This window comes from Hemitrygon akajei, chromosome 9, assembly GCF_048418815.1.
Source record: "Hemitrygon akajei chromosome 9, sHemAka1.3, whole genome shotgun sequence".
Classification (NCBI taxonomy): domain Eukaryota; kingdom Metazoa; phylum Chordata; class Chondrichthyes; order Myliobatiformes; family Dasyatidae; genus Hemitrygon; species Hemitrygon akajei.
Window position 1 is genome coordinate 88,382,914 of NC_133132.1, and position 23,886 is coordinate 88,406,799.

At 40.6% G+C, this 23,886-nt stretch overlaps 1 protein-coding gene across 2 annotated transcripts in view; it reads left to right on the forward strand.

Moving 5' to 3' along the window:
- The first annotated feature begins 1,241 nt into the window (after nucleotides 1-1,241).
- Nucleotides 1,242-23,886, forward strand: part of col9a1b (collagen, type IX, alpha 1b) — a 104,991-nt gene continuing 82,346 nt past the window's right edge. Inside the window, exons 1-8 of one of the 2 annotated variants that reach the window (XM_073056499.1) lie at nucleotides 1,242-1,413; nucleotides 2,393-2,458; nucleotides 2,813-2,848; nucleotides 2,935-2,997; nucleotides 8,247-8,300; nucleotides 14,607-14,642; nucleotides 16,290-16,313; nucleotides 17,973-18,026. In XM_073056499.1, coding sequence (XP_072912600.1) covers nucleotides 1,336-1,413; nucleotides 2,393-2,458; nucleotides 2,813-2,848; nucleotides 2,935-2,997; nucleotides 8,247-8,300; nucleotides 14,607-14,642; nucleotides 16,290-16,313; nucleotides 17,973-18,026 — 411 coding nt within the window. In that variant the 5' untranslated portion in view covers nucleotides 1,242-1,335. The remainder of the gene's footprint in view (nucleotides 1,414-2,392; nucleotides 2,459-2,812; nucleotides 2,849-2,934; nucleotides 2,998-8,246; nucleotides 8,301-14,606; nucleotides 14,643-16,289; nucleotides 16,314-17,972; nucleotides 18,027-23,886) is intronic. The other variant, XM_073056500.1, reaches the window with a different exon arrangement.

A 23,886-nucleotide genomic window follows, 5' to 3' on the forward strand; every position in this document is an offset into this window, starting at 1 on the left:
TTATAATTTAAAGGTAAAAAACTTAATTTTTGAATGAGAGATTGTAACATATGCATGCAGCAATTGGTTTGAAAAATATTCAAGGTAATGAGAAATCTTGACCTGTAACAACACACACAAAATGCTGGTAGAACACAGCAGGCCAGGCAGCATCTATAGGGAGAAGCACTGTCGACGTTTTGGGCCGAGACCCTTTGTCAGGACTAACTGAAAGGAAAGATAGTAAGAGATTTGAAAGTAGTGGGGGGAGGGGGAAATGCGAAATGATAGGAGAAGACCGGAGGGGGTGGGATGAAGCTAAGAGCTGGAAAGGTGATTGGCGAAAGTGATACAGAGCTGGAGAAGGGAAAGGATCATGGGACAGGAGGCCTCAGGTGAAATAAAGGGGGAGGGGCACCAGAGGGAGATGGAGAACAGGCAAACAACTAAATATGTCAGGGATGGGGTAAGAAGTGGAGGAGGGGCATTAACGGAAGTTAGAGAAGTCAATGTTCATGCCGTCAGGTTGGAGGCTACCCAGCCGGTATATAAGGTGTTGTTTCTCCAACCTGAATTTGGATTCATTTTGACAATAGAGGATGCCATGGATAGACATATCAGAATGGGAATGGGACGTGGAATTAAAATGTGTGGCTACTGGGAGATCCTGCTTTTTCTGGCGGACCGAGTGTAGGTGTTCAGCGAAACGGTCTCCCAGTCTGCGTCGGGTCTCACCAATATATAAAAGGCCACACCGGGAGCACCGGACGCAGTATACCACACCAGCCGACTCACAGGTGAAGTGTCGCCTCACCTGGAAGGATCTTGACCTATGTTTGTTTGGTTTTTATTGTTATACTGTATATTACGTTCTGATAAAAGTGTGGTTTCCTTTTGTCACCCATTGTTCAAGCTTCAGTTGAGGATTTCTCAACCTCAGACACTGTAACACGAATCTTGTTCCGAATTTCCAACTTGCTGTTTGAAATTTTGTATGAAAACATCATATATTCTCAGCTTTAAAAATGTAAGTTATTTTGGTGACATATTCCTTAATCACATCATCTTATCTGTTAAAGAATATGTATTTTAAAAATCAATAAACAGCAAGGTTAGAAATCTATAAAGTTTACTTAAAATATAGAATGGTAACATGTATATATAGCATGAGGACTCCGCCCAAAGACTGCCAGGTCCTCCAATCACGTCGTCTGACAGCAAGATTTAAATAAACATGAAATCATTGCTATGCACATATTTTAGTAGGGGATCGGGAGCGGACATTTTCCTGGAGGCCTAATATTCAAATAAGAGGAGGGAGAGGATAGAGGCAATCCGCCTGGTTATTGGGTTACCATGGCAAGCACTTGCAGGCAATCCGGATTCTTATTCCTAGTAATTTTTCTACAAATAGTGCGCCTCGGTTTAACTCAAGTAAGTAGATATTCATTTGAACTTTGCCGTTTATTTCTTTTGAAACTAGCCGATCTTTATCTCAGCTAACCGCGTTGCTATTTGCACACTCATTACTTTGAACCACAAATATTTCAGCTAAAATTATTTACGAAAACATTAACACCGTGGAAAAGTTTTAAATATGCTTGGTTTCACTTAGTTGTTGTCAGATCGGCTGAAGTTTGAATTTACAAGAATCCCTGTATCGCTCTGTGTTCGATTCATTAATGGGCCAATGAATCAATATCGTCGCCTCAGGGAAACTACTGCAAAATAAAATCTGCGAACTTCACAGATCGTTATCTAACTCAACCAGCAATCTAACATTCATATACGTTTTACTGAAAACAAAGAGTGAAACTTCGAACGAAGGGACTTTTCTGATGTGCTGATTGAGATACAGGAGCCTGGATAAATAGAACGGACAGAGTATATTGGCAGTTTCTGTCCCGTGAGTGAACAATGGTCTACTGTGCTGACTATATGGATGTCCAGGAACGTTGTCTGGACAGGAGAAGAAAGGATGAACGATAAAGATTTTGTTTTGGAACTGTAGTGTTAAAACCTGTTTCTGTTACTGGGGATACCTATCTTTCATTTAGTTTGTGGCTCAAGATAGATATTTTCTATAGTAAAGGGGAAATACTTAAATTGGCGTTTAATTTACATGTTTACAGCTTTTGGAGCTGCATTAAGAGTCGAAACCACAGTAAATAAAGTGCTTGAGAATTTCGTTTGGAGGCAATAAATGAAATCTTGGGGTAATTAGGTCCAGTGTTTTGTTGTCTGGCGGAGGTTCCGCTATCATATTGTCCTTCACAAAGAACAATAATAAATACTTCTAATTGAAGCACTTATAATTCGTAGATACATTGTTTTTAAACGACTATAAACTTCCAAAACACCGATGTGAACACCTTTTAAAGTTAATAAACTTTATTTTAATGACTTTGAACAGCAGAGTTTACCAGATGATACAGGTCGCACAAGTCCACCTGGAGTCCCGGGAGTGGATGGAATCGATGTAAGTCATTGGATCAACACCAACACCGGTGATCTTTACTCCCGCTTTCCCCTTCCATCCTCTCCCGCTTTTCCACATCAACGTGACAAAATGCAAACGAAAGACCGCAGCTTTGTTGAAGGAAGCCTGCAATCCGCACTATCCTTTCCATGCCAGCCTTAGAACTGTAGATCCAAAGCGGCTGAGAGCTCTCTAACTCCAACATGAACATCATGTATTCACATTGTGTCAACTCCACACCCTGCACACTCCCGCATCCCCTCGGTCCACATGTCCTGCTTTCTTTTAGCCATGTCATTGGAACAACTTAATCTGTTTTAATGACTTTTTTTAACTTTTGTGATTTACCTACAGGGCCCTCGAGGTCCAGATGGTCCCCCGGGTCCACCGGTGAGTGATTCTTTCCTCTGATAGAATCATTCATATAAAAACATTATTATCGATTAAATATCTTTATCGATTTGAATTCCGTCCAGGGTCCAAAAGGTGACGCAGGTCCGAGTGGCGCTACTGGATCGATGGGGAAGCCAGGGAAAGATGTAAGTAGGAAGCTAACTTGGAGTAAATCCTGTCCGCGCAACTAAACAAAAAATCTTCCGAATTAAGAAGCGGGGCTGGTAGAATATGCGCTCACCATCACTCTGTCCCCTCACCTTGTCTAATGCAGCGTTCAGTCAGTGAAATTACTTCGGTGACCTTGCTGCAAAAACCCAGCGGTGGGGTTAGAGCGGCGAATTCCAGGTTTTCCGCTTTAAACAAGACCGTTATTGTGCACAGGTATTAAAGAAGCTTGAGCTGAGCGGACGGAAAGAATGCAATGCCCTCGCTGTATTAATATCAACAGCTGCCGTTTTGTCTTAAAATTTGTAGTTTTGATCGTAAATCAGCCGGTATGGGTCCGACTGTCAGGGTCAGTTAGTTCCTCCGATCAGGCGTCTGGCAGTGGGATGGGGGAAAATTCTTGAGTTTATCGAAATGCAGTGGAACAGACATAAAATACTGAAGGAACTCAGCAGATCAAGCGGCATCTATGGAGAAGAATAAAAGGTGGAGGTTCGCTCCACACCCTTCAAAGGTTCAGGAGAGGAAGTGGGAAGAAGCCAGGATAGGAAAGTGGGGGAGGGGAAGGAGTACAAGCAGGAAGGTGATAGGTGAGACCAGGTGAGGGTGAGGTGGGTGGGGGAGGGGAATTAAGTAAGAAACTGGAAGGGGAAGAGGTAAAGGGTTGAAGAAGAAGGAATCCTATAGGAGAGTTCAGTAGACCATCAGAGAAAGGAGAGGAGGGGAATCAAAGGGAGGTCGTGGGCAGATGAGGAGAAGGGGTGAGAGGGGCACCTCCAACCTGAGAGTGGCCTCATCATGGCAGCAGAGGTGGCCACAGACTGACATATCAGAATGGGAATGAGGTGTAGAATTAAAATGTGTGGCACTGGGAAATCCTGCCTTTTGTGGTGGGTGGTGGATGGAGCAAAAGAGCTTGTCAAAGCGATTCCCCAATCTATGTTGGGAATCTCTGATGTAGAGAAGGTCACCCCCTGAGAACTGGATACAGTAGATGATCCCAATGAAAATCCTGAAGAAAAAGCATAGGTTTAGTCCATTTTAAAATCATAGGTTTAGTCCATATTAACCACCTTTATCTGCTTGTTATAATATTTGGATATGAGTGTGTAAGGGATCCATGAGTACATACATACTTATGGGGTTCCCAGATACTGGAGGCAAGGTGGAACTCCAAGAAGGTGTAGATGTTATTGAGCTGTCAAAGGGGTCAGTGTAAAGAGGCTGGTTGTAAGAGGGAGGTCATGTGATGAATTTCAGGAATGCACCTAGTTGAGATCTACATCATAAAAAGGTCAAAGGTAGTCTTTGATTGTTGTCTCTGTAGCACTTACATTTCATTGCAAATCATGGATGCTGCTTGTGTTGACCAGCTATTCCAAAACTGCCTGGTTTGTCCCAAAGACCGATAACATTTTCAACCTGGAGGTTAATGTTTTTGTTATTAGTTTCTGTATTTTAGCATTAAGAAAGAGACCCAATTTTAAAAAAAGGTAATAGAGCAGGCTCCTTACATGAACTTGTAAATGAAGAGACCTAGGGGTGAGAACTCTAATCATTGGATCCTCTGGCAACCTTGATTGGATGTTTTACTTATAATATGACCTCCAGTCTCCCTCCTTTAATCCAATCCTTTCCCCCTTATGTTTTCAGATAAAATAAATAAGTATTCAAAGAATGAGAAGAACATAATTTTATTTCAAAAACCTAATTGCTCCTGGATTATTTAGTCACCATTCTGAATATTATTCATTAATTCCTGGTGATTCCATGATATCCCTTTCCCTATTAAGAGCTGATATTGAGCCTAATAATACATTAAAGGTTGTTGCCTTCCTTAAGAGAAACATGGAGAACAATATTTGATGTTACAATAAATTTTTCAGCCTCTAATGACACTTGAAAAGTTGATGATGCACTTATGTGCTTCTTATTCATTCCAACTTGAATGCCCTAGACATCGATCCACATACATACTATGGCCTCAAAAATTAAGCTTTTGGAAATATCATGTGACTGCCAGTAAAATGGTCATTGGTTTATTATTGTTACATAATCATTTAGCAATACAGCATGGATACAGGTTCTTTAACCCAACCAGTCCATGCTGACCAGATTGTCCACATGTATAATACAAAGCTTTTGTTTGCATGTCAACCAGATTAAGATTCCATACTTAAGTACTTTGAGGTAGCACAAAGAGAAAAATAACAGAAAGCAGCATACAGTGTTGCAGTTACAGAGAAAGTGCAGTACAGCCAGATCAATAAAATGCAATGCCCATACTGAGGTGTTCTGGGAGATCCAGAGTTCTATGTTCTGATCTTAAAAATTTAAACTCTATTAGATAGAAGGTCAAAGGCAGCAGTTGTTTGGTCTCTAATATCTGCAATATGGACTCCAAGTCAAGCATAATCCTAATTAGAAAACATTTATCCCAGTGCTCATGCAATTGATCTAATACTTGGTGGAGCTACCCTCCTAATTGGTAATGATTTATTATTGTCACACGTACGGAGGTACAGTGAAAAGGTTTCCTTTGCATGCCATCCATGTAGATCATTTCATCACATCAACAGTACATCAAAGTAGTACGAAGGAAAAGCAATGAAATAATGCAGTATAAAATGTTATAGAGAAAACAAACACAGGCAGACAATAAGATGCAAGACCATAATGAAGTAGGTTGTGAAATCAAGAGTCCCTTTTATTGCACAAGTCCATTCTGTAGTCTAGGGTAAAATCTCTCCTCAAGCCTGGTGGTACCTGTATTCAGGTTTTTGTATCTTCTGCCCAGTGGGACGTGGGAAGAGAGAGAATGTCAGAGGTGGGAGGGGCCTTTGATTATCTTGGCTGCTTAACTAAGGCATACAAGCCCTGATGTACCTGGATAGGAAGCTTTCCATGGTGCATCTATAAACATTGATGAGGATCAATAAGGAAATATCAATTTTTTGTAACTTCCTGAGGAAGTAGAGACACTGGTAAGCTTTCTTGGTCATGCTGCTACTTGGCTGGACCAGGATAGGCTATTGGTGATGCTTACTTCTTGGAACTTAAAGCTCTTAACCCTCTCACTCTCAGCACCATTGATGTAAACAGTAGTACATTCGCTGTCCCCTTTCCTGAAATTAATGATCAACTCTTTTGCTTTACTTAACAACATCGGGGAATTCCTTGGCCATAGCACTGCATTGAATCAAGAGGATGCCTTCTTGACAACTTTAGTGCCTGGAAGGGGTTATCAATAAGTGCTGACATACCCCACCGTGTTGACACAGCCCTAGAGTGATGAAGAGCAAAGGAAGTCAGATCCTCAGATAGTGATTAAGTTCCCATGTCACCATCCCTTTGTTGCTAACCATTGCATTACAAATGAGAAAAACAAGAAGAAACCTAATGATTATATTTAACAGTGGGAAAAAATCTTTAAATCATTGACTATTCATCCTGCTAGATTTCTCAGTTTATATTCTCAGGGTGTGTTATCTGTCTTACTACATTGACAAAAACACATTTGGTGAATGCAGCCAAGCTTTGGATGATTGGAGTGCAGGAACTTCCCAGGCCTTTATCCCCTGTTTTCAGACCTTGCCATCTTACCAGCAATCTAGGCTACCTGTGATAACAGGTATCAGCATGGGCATTATTAGGATTAGAAATGCTCTTGTCACCCCAAGAGAGAATCATACTCTACAGAGCTGCTCCCTCTTCTCAAATGCATGCACACCAGCATTCTGAGTAAGATGCTGAAAGACACATTGCTAGACTGACATGACTGATTAGGATCCAAAGCCCTGATGGCAGCAGTCTAAATGTCCAGGATAGAACTTACATATCAGCTTTGTAGGGAAAACCAAGATCTTGCCATCAGTTGCTGCACTATTGTATCTATGACAGGGTGTTAGAAAGACAGAAATCAGCATATTTTCAAAGTATTGAGGTGGAAAATGCTGATGCTCAAAAGGACATGGATGCCCTTGTATAATTGTCACTGAAAACTAACATGTAAGTGCAGCAGGCAATTTAAGCACAAGTGATATGTCGGCCTTTATTTATTGCAATAGAATTTGGGTATGAGAGTAAAGTAGCCTTATTTATAATTATGGCATTTGTAGCCATTGGGGAAAGAGGATAGCCCTATGGTCGGGAAGGGGAAGGGAGTGAACAAGTTAAATGACAGGAGGAGAGGGTGATTAGAATGGGATGTTATTGGTGGCAGAAATAAGAACGAGGGCAGATTGTGGTATAGGAATGGAGAGTCTTCTTCTGATGGATCATTGTACTGTTTACATTGTGACACTGGGAAGATACAAAAATCACATTTCATTATGTTCAGGGCTCTGTGGCACCCCCTGGGAATTTATGTAGCATCTTCTAATGTTATGAGAAGCTGCTGTTCTGAACATTATGGATAACTGGTAGGTGCATGTCTGGAACCCTGTGCTGACCTGTTAACTCCATCCTGTAGTACATATCTAACTAAATTGATCAACAGGACTTAGGAAATGGGAAAATGATATGTGACTTAATTCAACTCTGGGGAAGGTTTAGAGGAAATAGACCTGACCTGATATAACACTACCTTGTTACAAGATTTATGATGTTATTTGCTTTCTCCAGAAAGTTCCCCTGAGCTGCATCTCAGAATGGTACAAGACTGGGCCTCCTGTCAGGAAGATCAGTTACCCATGGGCCACTCAGCTTCCCCCGTCTCACTCTGTATTGAAACTGTATTTACCCCATAACTCTGGCCCATCTTCCTTCTCTTTCTTGTGACTATCTGTTACTGCTGAAATGTGTTTCTTAAAAAATGTATACTCAGAACTTTAAAGGTATCATTGCAGATGAATAGAGGGGCCAATGATATAAAAAAATATGATGGGGCAATTAAAAACTGGAGGACCACAGACATGTAGGATTCTTGAAGGCCTGGAAGTAGTTACAGAGGTAGGAAAGAACAAGAGCATGGAGGGATTTAAATTCACAGATAAGAATTTTAACATTAAATTTGGGGTGAAAATTCAGGCCACGGTTTTAAAACAATATGGTAACCCCACAGGGATAAAAACAAATAGCTTGCTCAGTCTTGAGATACTATATTAATAAGTTTCTTCTATGTGTAGTAAAATTGCCTGCTGTGGTTAAATAACATCTAAACTTTTACTTAAGAGCAAATTTCACAGGAATGTGCTAACACTGCTTTGATGTTTTTGCACTTATACAGGGAGCAACAGGACAACAGGGATCTCCAGGGCCACCTGGGCAACCTGGAACAAAGGTAAGGTCTGCAACCTTACATATTAGCAAATCATCATTATTGTGCATTAGACATTTACAGAGTAAAATACAGAGATGTGAAGAACTGACATTAAATGAGCTAGTACATATTCAGTACTATAATACAAATGTAAGACCAAATATTTGAACCTTTCGAAGGCCAAAATAAGTCATATATAAATTCACATTCCTGTGCTCCCAATGAGAAATATGTAGTGGAAAATGCCCCAGGTAGCAAATAAGTGACACTGGTGGGGTAAATTAAAACATAGATGGGGCAGATGGGAAGAATCTTCTTCCCAAATATAAGAGATAAGAACCTAGGTTTAAGGAGAAATGTTGGAGGTTTAGTGGGATTTGAGTGGATTTTTTTTTCCAGAGAGAGAGTGGATAGAATCTGGAATGTACTGTCTGTTGGTTGAGAAAGATAATCTCATAACAGGAGATGCATTTGCTTGGATTAAACTACATCTATTATTTCTCCAACAATAACTGTAACTGATTTCTATCCTGCTGTATCCTTGGATAGCCCTCTGCACTGTTCACAGTTCCACCTATTTTTATGTCAACTGCAAATTTACCAACTCACCCATTGATATTTTCATCCAAGTCATTCATGTTTACATCATAAATAACAAAGCCCAAGCACTAATCCCTGCAGAACACCACTGGTCACAGACCTCCAGCTAGAATAAAACACTTCCACCACTACTCTCTATGTTTTATGGGTAAGCTAATTTGAATAACTAAGCTACCAAGCTGTCATAGATCCCATAAATCTTAATCTTCTAGATCAGCTGACCTTGTCTTGCACTTCCCTCATTTCTCGCAGAAACTCCAGTCATTGCTGCTCTGCTGTCCTTCCTGCAAATATCCCTTTCCAGTCAACTTCGGCCAGTTCCCCTCTCAAGCCATTGTAATTTCCTTGGATAATTGACCTTTCAATAATCTTGGATATATCCAGTCAGGCCCTGGAGACTTATCCACCAATGCCCTTTAAAAGACCCAGCACCACCTCCTTGATCTCAAAATGTCCTAGCACTTTGCTGTCACTATCCTCAGTGTCCTTCTCCATATAAAGCACACACTTAATAACTTGCCCACATTATCTGGCCCCAAGCACACATTCTCGAGCAGTCTTACCATCCTCTTATCCTCTTGTTTTTTAATGTAGGTATAAAATGCCTTGGGATTCTCTTTAATCTTACTTCCCAAAGATATTTTATGGTCCATTTTGGCCTTCCAAATGCACCGCTCAAGCACCATCATGCTGTATTTATTCCTCATGGGATCTATCTGATGTTAACTTCCTAAATCTTACATATGCTTCCCCTTGCTGTTTTAATAAGTTCCTAACCTCTCTTGTCATCCATGGTTCCCTTACCTTGCCATCCTTGGCCTTCCTCCCTTCTGAAACATGTAGTAAGTGGTATACTGTGTAGAATGAGGCAAACACAGTAACTTCTCCCCATTGCTCATTTTATTTTGCCAGGGTAAGTTCAAAAATCTAAGATCTTTCTATTTTGTCTATTTTTTGTGGATCTGTGTGATATTGCAGCAGTATGTTTGATTTACATTGCTGTACAGAAGTACACATTGCTGCCTCACCAAGTATGAGTTATACTTTTGTGTTGGGAGTCTGAACTTTAAGAAGAAATCTGTTCAGACTGTGTACCGTTCTGTCAGGAACCTGGCACTATGGCAGAAATGAAATGATGTTCTACCCAGCCCAGAGATTTACCTGTGGTGTTGTGTTTAATGGTGTCTATTAGCCATTGAGCTTTTCACAATTGAGATGACTCTGGACTGAAGTCAGCTTTAAGCCACTAAAAGAGAGGAAAACAGGAGCTTCCTAATTGTTTGAATAGAAGATAATGAGAGAACTTATAGGATTGGATACCATATCAACACCTAGATCAATTGCTGCCAGTGTCCAGCCACGGCCTTCCTTACTGGCTCAAGTGGTGTTGACAGCTGCACTGCCAGTCCCAGCCTGCTCAACACCATTCCTCCCTTGCATCTCCTGTGGCTCACTTTATATTGAGGCATGTAGTGTTGAGGTCACTTGAATTGTTCATTGCTGTTTGGAGTACTTGGTAGAGAATCAGGTACTCATATTTGGATCAGTAAAACCGTTCTGTTCTGGACCAGTCTGGCAAGGTCTGTGTGTCAGCAGAGCTTGATAAACAATTAATTGTTTCATGTGGTGAACTATGACAAACACTATCCAGATAGCAATGCAATGACCACATTTTTGCCATCTGTTAGGGCTTTTATAGTATCTCTGATTGCCTATAAAAACTTACAAATTCTCTTAAAAACTGTAGTAGCTGATAAACGTCTATTAAGCTATTTGTTTTTAAAAAATCACTTTATCAGTTTAAACAGATAAAATTAAATTTAAAATAAATAATTAGCTAATGATTACCTGTTATCCTCAACCACAAAACCTCCATTGGAATGAATTGGCTCACAGATCTTACGCCAGGAATTGCCTTGCTTTGATATGATCTTAGCAAGTTTGTGCTCTAGTCATAGGATTCCATGTTGTGTTGAGTGACAATGCATACTGGCATTTTTGCTGTCAGCAAGTTATGGGGTTCTTTAGATACATATGCACAGCACTTGTTCTGACTGCCTCTCTCATCCTTTGAGTTTAGAGTTTTATGGTTTAGGACATAAAACATGTTTTCTGGTCTCTACTTAAAATGACTTCCTATCCAGGAGAGCCAATTACTCATTAGGATTAGTAAATCTCTTCTTCAATGGACAGTCTCTAAATAGCTCCAGGTAATAAAAAATATGCAAAGAAATAAGACAGACAGACATACTTTATTGATCCCGAGGGAAATTGGGTTTCGTTACAGTCGCACCAACCAAGAATAGTGTAGAAATATAGCAATATAAAACCATAAATAATTAAATAATAATAAGTAATTAATGCCAAGTGGAAATTAGTCCAGTTCCTCCAAGGGAGGAATTGTAGTTTGATGGCCACAGGCAGGAATGACTTCCTATGACGCTCAGTGTTGCATCTCGGTGGAATGAGTCTCTGGCTGAATGTACTCCTGTGCCTAACCAGTACATTATGAAGTGGATGGGAGACATTGTCCAAGATGGCATGCAACATGGACAGCATCCTCTTTTCAGACACCACCGTCAGAGAGTCCAGTTTCACCCCCACAACAACACTGGCCTTACGAATGGGTTTGTTGATTCTTTTGGTGTCTGCTACCCTCAGCCTGCTGCCCCAGCACACAACAGCAAGCATGATAGCACTGGCCACCCCAGACTCGTAGAACATCCTCAGCATCGTCTGGCAGATGTTAAAGGACCTCAGTCTCCTCAGGAAATAGAGACGGCTCTGACCCTTCTTGTAGACAGCCTCAGTGTTCTTTGACCAGTCCAGTTTATTGTCAATTCATATCCCCAGGTATTTGTAATCCTCCACCATGTCCACACTGACCCCTTGGATGGAAACAGGGGTCACCAGTGCCTTCGCCCTCCTCAGGTCCACCACCAGCTCCTTAGTCTTTTTCATATTAAACCGCAGATGATTCTGCTCACACCATGTGACAAAGTTTCCCACCGTAGCCCTGTACTCAGCCTCATCTCCCTTGCTGATGCATCCAACTATGGCAGAGTCATCAGAAAACTTCTGAAGATGGCAAGACTGTGCAGTAGTTGAAGTCCAAGGTGTAGATGGTGAAGAGAAAGGGAGACAGGACAGTCCCCTGTGGAGCCACAGTGCTGCTTACCACTCTGTCTGACACACAGTGTTGCAAGCGCACGTACTGTGGTCTGCCAGTCAGGTAATCAATAATCCATGACACCAGGGAAGCATCCACCTGCATCACTGTTAGCTTCTCACCCAGCAGAGCAGGGCGGATGGTGTTGAACGCACTGGAGAAGTAAAAAAACATGACTTGTTCAGGTGGGCGTAGACACGGTTCAGCAGGTAGATGGCAGTTGATGGCATCCTCAACTCCTAGTCGGGGCTGGTAGGCGAACTGGAGGGGGTCTAAGTGTGGCCTAACCATAGGCCGGAGCTGCTCTAGAACAAGTCTCTCCAGGGTCTTCATGGTTGGGAGGTCAATGCCACCAGTCTGTAGTCATTGGAGCCACTGGGGCGCGGCATCTTCGGTCCAGGGATGAGGCAGGACGTCTTCGACAGCACAGGAACCCTCTGGAGACTCAGGCTCAGGTTGAAGACATGGTGAAGTACTCCATATAGCTGGGGGGCACAGGCTTTGAGCACCCTGGGGCTGACACCATCTGGGCCTGCAGTCTTGCTTGGGTGGAGACGTTTCAGCTATCTTCTCACCTGTTCAACTGTGAAGCCCACTGTAGTGGTTTCAGGTGGGGGAGGGGTGTAGTCATGAGAGCAGGGTGGGGGGCTGTGAGGAGGGGTAGGAGGGGAGAGTGGAGTATGTGTTGGTTGGGGGCCAACAACAGATGAATCGTGGGGTATGGGCAGGGGCCACAGTGTCAAATCTGTTGAAGAACAGGTTAAGTTCGTTGGCCCTGTCCACACTGCCTTCAGCTCCTCTGTTGCTAGTTTGCCGGAACCCAGTGATGGTCCTCATCCCACTCCAGACCTCTCTCATGTTGTTCTGCTGGAGTTTCCACTCAAGCTTCCTCCTATACCTGTCTTTAGCCTCCTTGATCTTGGTTTTCAGGTCCCTCTGTATTGCCCTCAGCTCCTCCCTATTTCCATCTCTAAACACCCTCTTTTTAGTGTTCAGGATGTCCTTAATGTCCTTTGTTACCCATGGCTTGTTATTTGAATAACAAAGGACAGTTCTTGCTAGAACATTGCAGTCCACACAGAAGTTGATGTAACCAGTGATGCACTCAGTGAGCCTATCAATGTCCTCTCCATGTGGCTCACAGAGTGCCTGCCAGTCTGTCACATCAAAACAACCCTGGAGTGCCTCATAAGCCTCCTCCGACCATTTCCTCACTGTCCTCAAGGTTGCAGGTTTACTCTTCACCAGAGGCACGTAGCAGGGTTTGAGATGCACCAGGTTGTGATCTGACCTTCCCAGTGGGGGGAAGGGAGAGGAGCTGTATGCATCCTTAACGTTAGCATACATCAAGTCCAGGGTCCTCTCCCCTCTGGTTGTACAGCTCACATACTGCGTGAAGTTGTGCAGTGTTCTAGCCATGGTAACATGGTTGAAGTCACCCGAGTTGGTAATGAAGGCACTCGGGTGCTGTGTTTGTAGTCTGGCTATGACAGTGTGAATGATGTTACACGCCGATGTCGGGTTGGCAGAGGGAGGGATGTACACAACAACCACAATTGCATGTGAGATTTCCCTTGGCAAATAATATGGCCGGAGTCCAACAGCAAAAGGTTCAATATCCGGGCTACAAACACATTTCTTGATCATAATATGACCAGGATTGCATCATCTGTTGTTAACCAGAACAGCAAGCCCCCCTCCTTTACGCTTACCGCTCTCAGTGCAATTCCGATCGGCCCGAACGGTCTGGAAGCCCTCTATGGAAATGTTTTGGTCGGGTATGTCTTCGTGCAGCCACGTTTCAGTAAAACACGTAACACTGCTGTCCCGAAAAGTCCTCTGACTCCTGGCTAACGCTGTCAACTCGTCCATTTTATTACCCAGCGATCTCACATTGCCCATAATGAGAGAGGGGAGACACGGCTTATAACTCCTCTCCTCCATAAGTCTCTGTTGTCTTGACCCGGTCCTTTTCCCTCGCCTTTTTGATCCCCCCCTCTGCATCCTCTATGTGTTTTCCTCCAGATTTCAGCAGGGGTATCCCCCACTCTGTTCACTAAACCGGCCGGCTTAAGCACGATCAGCTGGTCCCTGGAATAAACAATGTGACCATACTGCTGCTCTGCTAATGAGACGTGTCCGAATGTAAATATTTCCAGTGCTAAAAACCAGAATAAAACTCTCTCCACCAGCATGTTAGAGAGGGTGCAGCTTCGACGTGTTACCATGAAAGAAAAAAAAACAACAAATAACGTAAGTTAGAAAAGTAAGAAAACTAGTTGGAGCGGCTGTAACAGGCTGCATGCACAGCTGGTGCATGCGCACTAGGATAATGTGTGGATTCTATTCTCTTTTCCATTTACTTTGAGTCACGATTTATTTGTTCCCTAGGTTTATAATGGAATTAAAAGCCAATTTCAATATCTGCAGGAGAAATATTAGTGCTATTTTTTTAGTACTGTCAGTCTAGATGTAATCTTGATCTGGTCACAATTAAATTTACAGCATTAAATCTTTGTGTTCTTGAAAAATAAGTTAATGTAGATTTTGTTTCATAGGGTGAACCTGGATCAGTTGGACCTCCTGGAGCTCCCGTAAGTCATTATATTTACAATCATTAAATGGATTGAATTTAATTTGTTCTGAAAAAAATGTTGAATAGAAAACTGCATTCTATGTTTCTGTAAAGTGTAGCTTGAGAGAATAATCATATTTGATAAGTTATGAGTTTTATACCTGTAGCAGTTTACTTAATATAATGAAATATAGCAACAATTTAAATTTTGATAGCAAAGTTAGTCTTGCAAAGTTATGGAAGTAAGCCTGGGCACTGGGACATTGGTAGGGGAATGTGGCAGCTGGATGGCTGCAGGGAGGCTAAATGGCACTGAACATGAACAAGAGGTTATAGTTGATAAAAAGATTATGTTGTCTTTTAAGTAGTTGTGAAGTACGAGAGAAATGTAGTTATACATAGGGATTAAGACTAAAATAACAGACTAAAGATTTATCTAATAACTGTCCTTGATAATAGGGCTGAAAGCATGGAGTCCAAGTGAAGACACACAAAGATTGTTCTAGAGTAAGGATGTTGTGGTTCGAAGGAAGGACTGGTAAATGTAAAGAAACTTGAACTAAGTATACTGAAAATTGTTATTGAGTAGATTATGAGTGAAGTTGGAGTGACTGGAACACTTAGGGATATGATAAATATTTTGGAAATGTTGCAGCAAGGATCTTGGAAGGCTGATATAGAGAGATTTGGAAATGTTGAGTTATAAAATCATGAATACGTGATTTAAGATATTAGGAATGAGGGAGAACTGGTGATTCAGGTGATTAGTATGATAATTAATCATTGAAATTGAAACCTGATTCACAGTGGAACTTCAATGTTCAGCTGACAGTAATGTTTAACTTCTGCAAGCTATCAGAAAAGATGACATCGTAGTTTCAATTAATCACATAACTGGACTACTTCAGGTTTGCTGATGTTAAGGTGAAAATAGGATTTGATGAACCATAATTTAATACCATGCAGGTAATCTATTACCACCATAAAGAGCAGGCATGAGAGCTGCTTCCACAATAGTGGTACAGTTGTAATATTAAGTATCTTTGGTATACATGAAAAACCATGACCCTCTTGTTTATAGATAATATTCCAAGAAAAGTGCATTAATAATAAATAATACAGGATTGAGGACATGGTCTTGTGACAAATGGAACTGGTTATGGAGATAGGAGATTAAAAAAATGTTTTAATACATTTTTAGATCTTCATAACCAGCAGGATTGCAACTGGCGGTTGACATTGGTGTGTCATTCTTAAAGAAGTAGCAGAGTATGGAGGAAATGGAGTGACCAAAGATACTAAAATTGTAGGTTAGCCTAAGGGAGAAAAGTTTTGCATTTAACCAGAATATTGTTAGTGACATTGGCCACAGTCATTGTGAGATTTTGAGGGGAGGAAGAGGCTGAAGAGATCCAAGACTAACGGGTTTGGTGAATAAAGTGGACATAATGTCATTGACTTGTTAAAGATTTTAGGGAAGTAACATTACAAATGAAATTGTGGTTTCAGAAATTGAAGTAGTACATTTTAGCTGCTGAAATAGGTAATTTTATTCACTGGTTCCATTTTGCTTTAGTGTGTTTTTATGTAATGTGGAGGAATAAAAATACATTCTCTGTAAAAAGAATTTTTTTTCATTGAATTATTTGCTGTTCTTTATTTGCAGGGTGAGATAGAATCGGGGCCACTTGTAAGTAAAGAGACTATGCAATGGATATGGCAAGTTACTGATTCATTTTTGAAGTATGAGTATTTACCATTCAATAAAAAAAGTTTTCTTTCATAAAGGATAATTTCCTTTATGCTGTCTATAGATTTCTTTAGATATTTTCACCTTGTTTTATCTTTGAAGAAATACAATTTCTCCAAGCATCTCCTTGCTGTTAATATTGCTAGTGTATGTACATTGAATTTATAATTGCAATTCATTGCAATTCTGTGACATTGCTAATTTCAGAAATTTACCCAGACTATTATTGATGTTCATGGCATTGTGTCTTTTTCCTCAAGAGTTAAGCACCTAAAAGTCAGGAGACAAAGAACATTTAGAAAGTGATGATATTGTATTCTGTGCACTGCACAAAGAACATTAATGATGGAGCTGTGTACAAAGCAAATTTATGAGGCTGCTACATAGGATGAGAAAATAAAGATATGCAACTTTTCCCTTCTCTTATATTGGTTATGATTACAGTACAGATAACAGAGGTGTTTAAAGTAATGAAATGGTGGGCAGGGTAGATGATATCAGATCTGGGTCAATAGTTCTGTGATTTGAAATAGAGGGCCTTTGTTAAATTATTACACTTAAAAGACTGAGGACAAAGGATAGGAGTAATATCTTAAACGGAGAAAAATAATGCTGCCATGATTAGTGATTGAAGCAGAATCCATGCCAATATTCAGAACTGGATTGGATAGGGAAAATAGCTGAATGGAAGAGTAACTAGGACAGTACATTTTGTGTTGTAACAAAAGTTGTTATAGACTGATGAAGCACAGTGATCTTTTTTGTGTTGTAGGTCCTGCGTATATTTATGTAGAATGGATTTAGAGCTCCATTGTGCAGTGCTATGAGCACACTCTTCCACTGTATAATTAATCCCTCTTGTTTGTCTTTTCAAGTCATCTACAGTGATACCAATAACTCTCATGGACTGTGATTACACAATGGTTTTGTAGTGTACCAGTGAGGCATATCCTCAATATGAGAGCATTCACTGAACATTAGATGATATGTACGAACATTTTGACAGCATATATGACTCCAAACATAGTATGCCGAAATTTCATATAAATTTTCTTTAAGAATAACATGATAGTATGAATACTGGATGGAATTTATCACTGTTCTGACTCAACAACTCCAAGGCAAGTTGATCAGAAATTAAGCTTTTCCACTTTGGCACTGTTTTACATTGTGCACATCCCACCAAAATATCTTAAAATATGTATAGCAGTAAGTTAGAACCAATGAAGAAAGTGAAAGGGCCATTCACAGTTGTGAAATACACCATGTTATATCAATAGGGCATGGACACAATTGCTAAAACTACAGCAAACTTGCGAACAGTAGCTGTCCAATTTGAGAACTTTAGCTGCAAGGTTGTTGCTTCCCAGCCAATGGTTTAGGTGACAAAGAGTGCAGGAAAACCTTGCCATTCTTCCATTTCAACCAGATGTGTGTTGCCTGCAGCTGAGCAGGAAATCAGTTTGGTGAGTTAGAACATCTCACTTGCTGTGCTGATCACTTTGCTGCTCAGCCTTCTTTATTATATTTGGTTAAGCCTACTTCGATATTTTCAATAACAGTTGAAAATGCCTCTTCAACCATGTTGTTTTGGTGCAGGGCCCGCCTGGTCCACCTGGACTTCCAGGTGAAATTGGTCGTGTGGGTCCTCCAGTGAGTATTTAATCTTTTTCTTACATTGTTCATTGTTGTTATACTTAAAGCAAAACAGCATGCAGCATAAAAAAACACTAGGTCTGTATTTATATAACATGAGTATACACAGCAATGGATATGACATTGTTAACAATAAATGTATGTATTTTTTTGTTACTAAGCATATGCAGGAAATAGAAATCATGCATTTTTGTTCTTGGTGCTTGAAATTATGTAGTTGCTATCCATTTATTGCAATTTGGGAAGACTCTCTTCCTGGTTTTGAATTTATTGAAAGATTTGTAAAGATAAGTATAGAGTTGTACAGCACAGAGAAAGGCTCTTCAGCACAACTTATCCATGCTAACCAATGGGCCATTCTGAGTTGGTCTCATTTGCTTGCATTTGCCCATATCCACAAAGCCTTTTATATCCATGTAGGAATCCGAAAACCTTTAAAATATTGTAATTGGACCCACCTATCCCATGTTCTTTGGCAAATTGTCACATATATAGACCCCACTCTGTGCAGAAAAATCCACCCCTTAGGTCCCCTTTAAATCTTTCCTCTCTAAATTTTAATCTATGCCTTTTAGTCTTATCCTACCCAGTCTCTCCTTATCATTCAGCTGTCAGTCCCTGCAGCAGCCTGATGATTCTTTACTGCCTGCTCTCTACCTTAATCACATCTTTTCTACAGTATGGTGACCAGAACTCTGCACAATATTTCAGGTCCGGTCTCAGAAATATTTATAAAGTTATAACACGGCATCCCAACTCCTTTTACTCAATATCCTGTCTGATGAAGGCAAGCTTGCTGTTTGTTTTTTCATCACTTTGTCTGTATTGCCTTTTTCAGAGAACTATGTACTTATAACCCTAGGTCTCTCTTCTATAACCCTGCTCATGTCATTCACTATGTATGCCCTGCCCTATTTTAGCTTCCCAAAATACATCAATTTGCACTTGTCTGAGTTAAATTCCATCTTCCATTCCTTTGCCTACTTCTTCACTTGATCTATATACTATTGTAAACTTAGATAAACTTCGTCACTGATTACCAGCCCAACAATTTTGGTGACATCTGCAAATTTACTAATCATGCTACCTACATTCTCATTGAAATTGCTAATATATATAACAAACAATAGGGTACCCATCGCAGATTCTCATGGCGCACTACTAGTTCAGGCCTCCATTCTGTAAAACAACTCTCCACTGCACCCTCTGGTTTCTTTCACCAAGCCACTTGTGTATCCATTTGGTTCACTCACCCTAGGTCTCATGTGATCAACTTTCTGAAAAATCCTACAATGAGGGACCTTGTGAAAAGCCTTGTTAGATTTCATATAGACAATATCTAATGCCTTGCCCTCATTAACCTTCTAGATCACGTCTTCAAAAATTAACAAGACACAATTTCCCATGTGGATTATCCCTAAACAGTACATGCCTATCCAAACATAGATGGACCTTGTGTCTTAGAATCCCTTCCAGTAGCCTTCATACCACTGATGTTGGGAGCAATGATCTGTAGCTCCCTGGTTTGCCCTTGCAAACTTTATTAAATAAAAATTCAACATTAGCCACTCTCCAGATTTTCAGTACCTCACTTGTGGTTAAGGAACACACAAAGCTCCTTGTCAGGGCCCCAGCAGTCTCTTCCCCTACTTCCAATAATGTCCCAGGGTATATTTGGTCAGTTCCTGGGAATTTATCCATCTTTATGCACCTCAAGACAATTAACACCCCTTCTTTTACAAAACCGATATATTTCAGGATATTGTTCTCTTACTTTATTTCCCTAGCTTCCATTACCTTCTTCATTGTAAATACAGATGAGAAGACCTTACCCATCTCTGTGGCTCCACACACAGACAGCTACACTGATACTTAAGGGACCTATTCTCTCCGTGGTTACACTTTTGTTCTTAATATACTTATGAATTCTTTTGTGATTCTCCTTTACCTTTTCTTCCATTGATATTTCATTTCATCTTCTTGGAGTCCTGTTTTCTTTCTTAAGTGGACACCTGGATCCTTATACTCCTTAACAGCCTATACCTGATATATTCCTACTATTTTTTCCTGACAAACCCCAAATTTCCTTTGTCAACCAGGGTTTCTTAATTTTTCCAGCCTTGCCCTTCATTCTAACAGGAATGTGTCAGCCTGACCTCTCAACATCTCACTTTTAAAAACCTCTCACTTGTCAGATATCTCCTTACCTATGAATAGTCTCTGCCAAAAAACCTTTTAAAGTTTTTGCCAAATGCTATCAAAACTAGCTCATGCAATTTAAGATTTTAGCTTGTAGACCAATCTGATCTTTTATAATAACTATGTTAAAACCAATAGAATTTTAGTCATTGGTCCCAAAGTGTTTCTCTTCTACTTGTCCAGCCTCATTTCTCAAGAAGAGATTGAGTAGGATCAGTTATATGTTGCTTAAGAAAACATTCCTGGACAAACTAAACATCTAATCCCTCATCACTATTGGTGGTCATGTTGGATAACATAGAACCGTACTGCACAGGAACAGGCCCTTTGGCCCACAATGTTGTGCCGAAATAATTAAGTTAGTAATCAAATGGCTAACTAAGCTCATCTCTTCTGCCAAACAATGCCATATCCTTCCTTTTCCTCACATTGATATGCCTATATAAATGTTTCTTTAATGACTCTAATGTTTCTGCCTCTACCATAAGACCATAAGACATAGGAGCAGTATTAGATCAATTGACCCATAAAGTCTTCTCCAACATTCCATCATGGCCAATTTTTTTTGTCTCTCTTAACCCCATTCTGCTGCCTTCTCCCCGTAATGTTTGATGCCCTGACTAATCAAGTATCTAGCATCTTCCGCTTTATACCCAATGACTTGGCCTCCACAGCCATCTGTGGCAAGGAATTCCACAGATTCACTTCCCTCTGGCTAAAGAAATTTCTCCTCATCTCTTATCTAAATGGATGCCTCTCTATTCTGAGGCTGTGCTCCAACTAGACTCCCCCACAATAGGAAACATTCTCTCCAAAAAAAAAATACTCTCCACATGCATTCTATCTAGGCCTTTCAATATTCAATAGGTTTCACTGAGATCCTTCACCACTCCAGGAAAAGCAACCTAAATTTGTCCAAACTCTTCGTATAGTACATGCCCTCTGATCCAGGCAGCATTCTAATAAACCATTCTGCACCCCCTCCATAGCCTCAACATCTTTTCTATAATGGGACGACCAGAACTGTATGCAATATTCCAGATGCAGCCTAACTAGAGTTTTATAAACCTGCAACATAACTTCCAGACTTTTGCACTCAGTTCCTCAAGTAATAAAGGCAAGCATGACTTATGCCTTCTTAACCACCCTGTCAACCTGTGTAGCTAATTTCAGGGAGCCATGATTTTGGACCCCAAGATTCCTTTGCTGATAAACACTTTTAAGGGTCTTGCTCTTAATAGTGCACTGCCTCTTTTACATTTAACCTACTAAGGTGTAACATTTTGCATTTAGCTCAGTTAAACTCCATCTGCTATTTCTCTGCCCATATCTACAATAGATCAGTATCCCATTGTATTCTTTGTCAGTCTTCTATGCTATCCACAACACCACCAATCTTTGTATCATTGGCTAACTTAATAACCAACCCATCTACATTCTCATCCAGGTCATTTATATATATCACAAACAGCAGAGGACACCACTAAATGCAGACCTCCAGCTAGAATAAATCTATTTGACCACCACCCTCTATCTTCAATGGGAAGCCAATTTTGAATTCAAACAGCTAATTCACCATGGATCCTGTTAATGTTACCATTAATGTTGTGTATAATGTTATATTATGTATGAAGTACTGGCGTGATTATGTAGATGTTAATCTAAGGGTAAAATTTGCAGCAGTATGTAATTCCACAGAGTAGCTAATGCATGTTTTGACTTGGGTCTTGACCAATGAAGGCTGTTGTAGGGCTAGTCTTCTGAGCAGTATGTAAATCAAAAGGAGCAAAGGCAATCAAAAGTTTTTTCCTTTGATTTAAGATTGTTAAACATTTTGAGACACTATACACCCATTTTTTAGAGCTTGACTGCTGCATGCACCTTCATATCTGTCTAATTCTTTTGGTTTTGCAGTGTCTGTCTTGAGGGCTATGTTCCCTTATTGACTAACTATGGTTCTCCACCACAAATCTTCCAGTGACCAATTCTCATTATAGTTTGAATCTTCCAGCAAGCTACAAACATTACCACCATGACTTTTGCACATCCTACTTTATGAGACATTCCTCTAGGGCATTTTAAAATATTGGAATTTGTCTAACTGGTGGTGATGTCATAGCTGATAATAAAATAAGTTAACTAAAATAACCGGGCACAGAGCACACTCACTCTTATGGCTCAAGCATTCCTTTTGTTTTATTTGTGCATAAGAAGAACAGCAGGGGTTCCTGTCACCCACACCATTCTGAAGACTGAACAGAAAACTATTTTTATACAGATTTGGCTGATCAGTTAAGGATATTGACCATTTGGTAAATTGTACTGTATATTTTTGAATTTCTCATTGACAAGAACAATTGCCATTCAAAGTAGAGGTGTTAAAAGTCAATCAAAACTTCAAGCAGACAGTCGATGATATCTTGAAGTTAGTAAAGACAATTGTGCCTTATTTGTTGGGATTGTTTCACATCCTTCTGTTATTCTATCCCATCTGTCTCTCACACCCCTATTGTGTGAAGGGACGTTATGCTTTACAAAGAACTTTCTGAAGAAGTATCACTACAGAGGCCTCACTCAACTGGCTTGAGTACACACTGCGGCAACCATCCCAGCCTATCTTGTTTGTAGTATGCAGCATTGTCTCCGTTGGTCTCACTTGACTACAACTGCATCAGGCTATCCTTGCCCTACTACAACTTCCTCACTTCCTCCCCTTTGTCCTGTAGAGGACAACATAGATCTTACTGAATTTCTATAACACAGAATAACTGAAACTCTGAGTGTTTCATCAGGGACAATTGGCTGTTGCTATTGGGGCATACGTGTTACACACCTGGCTAATAATGACACAAGTGCCACCTACCTTAAACAGCAGAAAGTCTAGTGCTGATCGATTTTTAGGGAGGAGGCATGGTGTGCATTGTCAGCATTTCAGTAGTAATATCATTGATGTCCTGGCTTGTGCCATGCAGCGCTAATGCTGTGTTAGTAGCCAGATTCTCCATTAGTATTGAGGCCACGTTAATGCTTTCACAAACCAGTCTGGCAGATTCCAAGACCAGGAGCACTACATCCAGAAACACTCATCATCCTTTGGCAGATCCACACAGTAGGATGGAGAGAGAGAGAGAGAGAGTGGGCAGGTGGTACATCTATGGTATGTGTAGGCCAGATAACAAAAATCCCTCCATTGCTTTGGTTCAGCCAAAGATCCCATTTTAGAAGGGGTATCACTGGCAGCCAGTGATAGGGCTGATGGCCACGTAGCCAAGAAGTACCATTCATGGGAATCAGAGGGTCACCAGTAGTACAGGCATTGCATACACTGTTACCCAAGTCTAGTCCTGACCCTTGATGTTTACAGTAAGATACTTCACCATTATCCCCATGAAGCAGCTTCAGAGCAGGGTGGTTATGCAGTCATTGTAAGTAGGTTGATACTATCCCTCAAGACAGTTGTTTTGGCAAGAGTCATTCCTGTGGGTGGTGCAGTCCCATGCTCCTTTTACGGTTCTAATTTTGCTATCAAAGTAAAACACAGAATCAAACTCACTACAATTCAGGGGTATAAATGCATTGGCAATCCACCTTCTGAATGTATAGATGTTCTTTAGAGTACATCCAGCAACCTGACTGATTTGTTCATGATGCATACTCA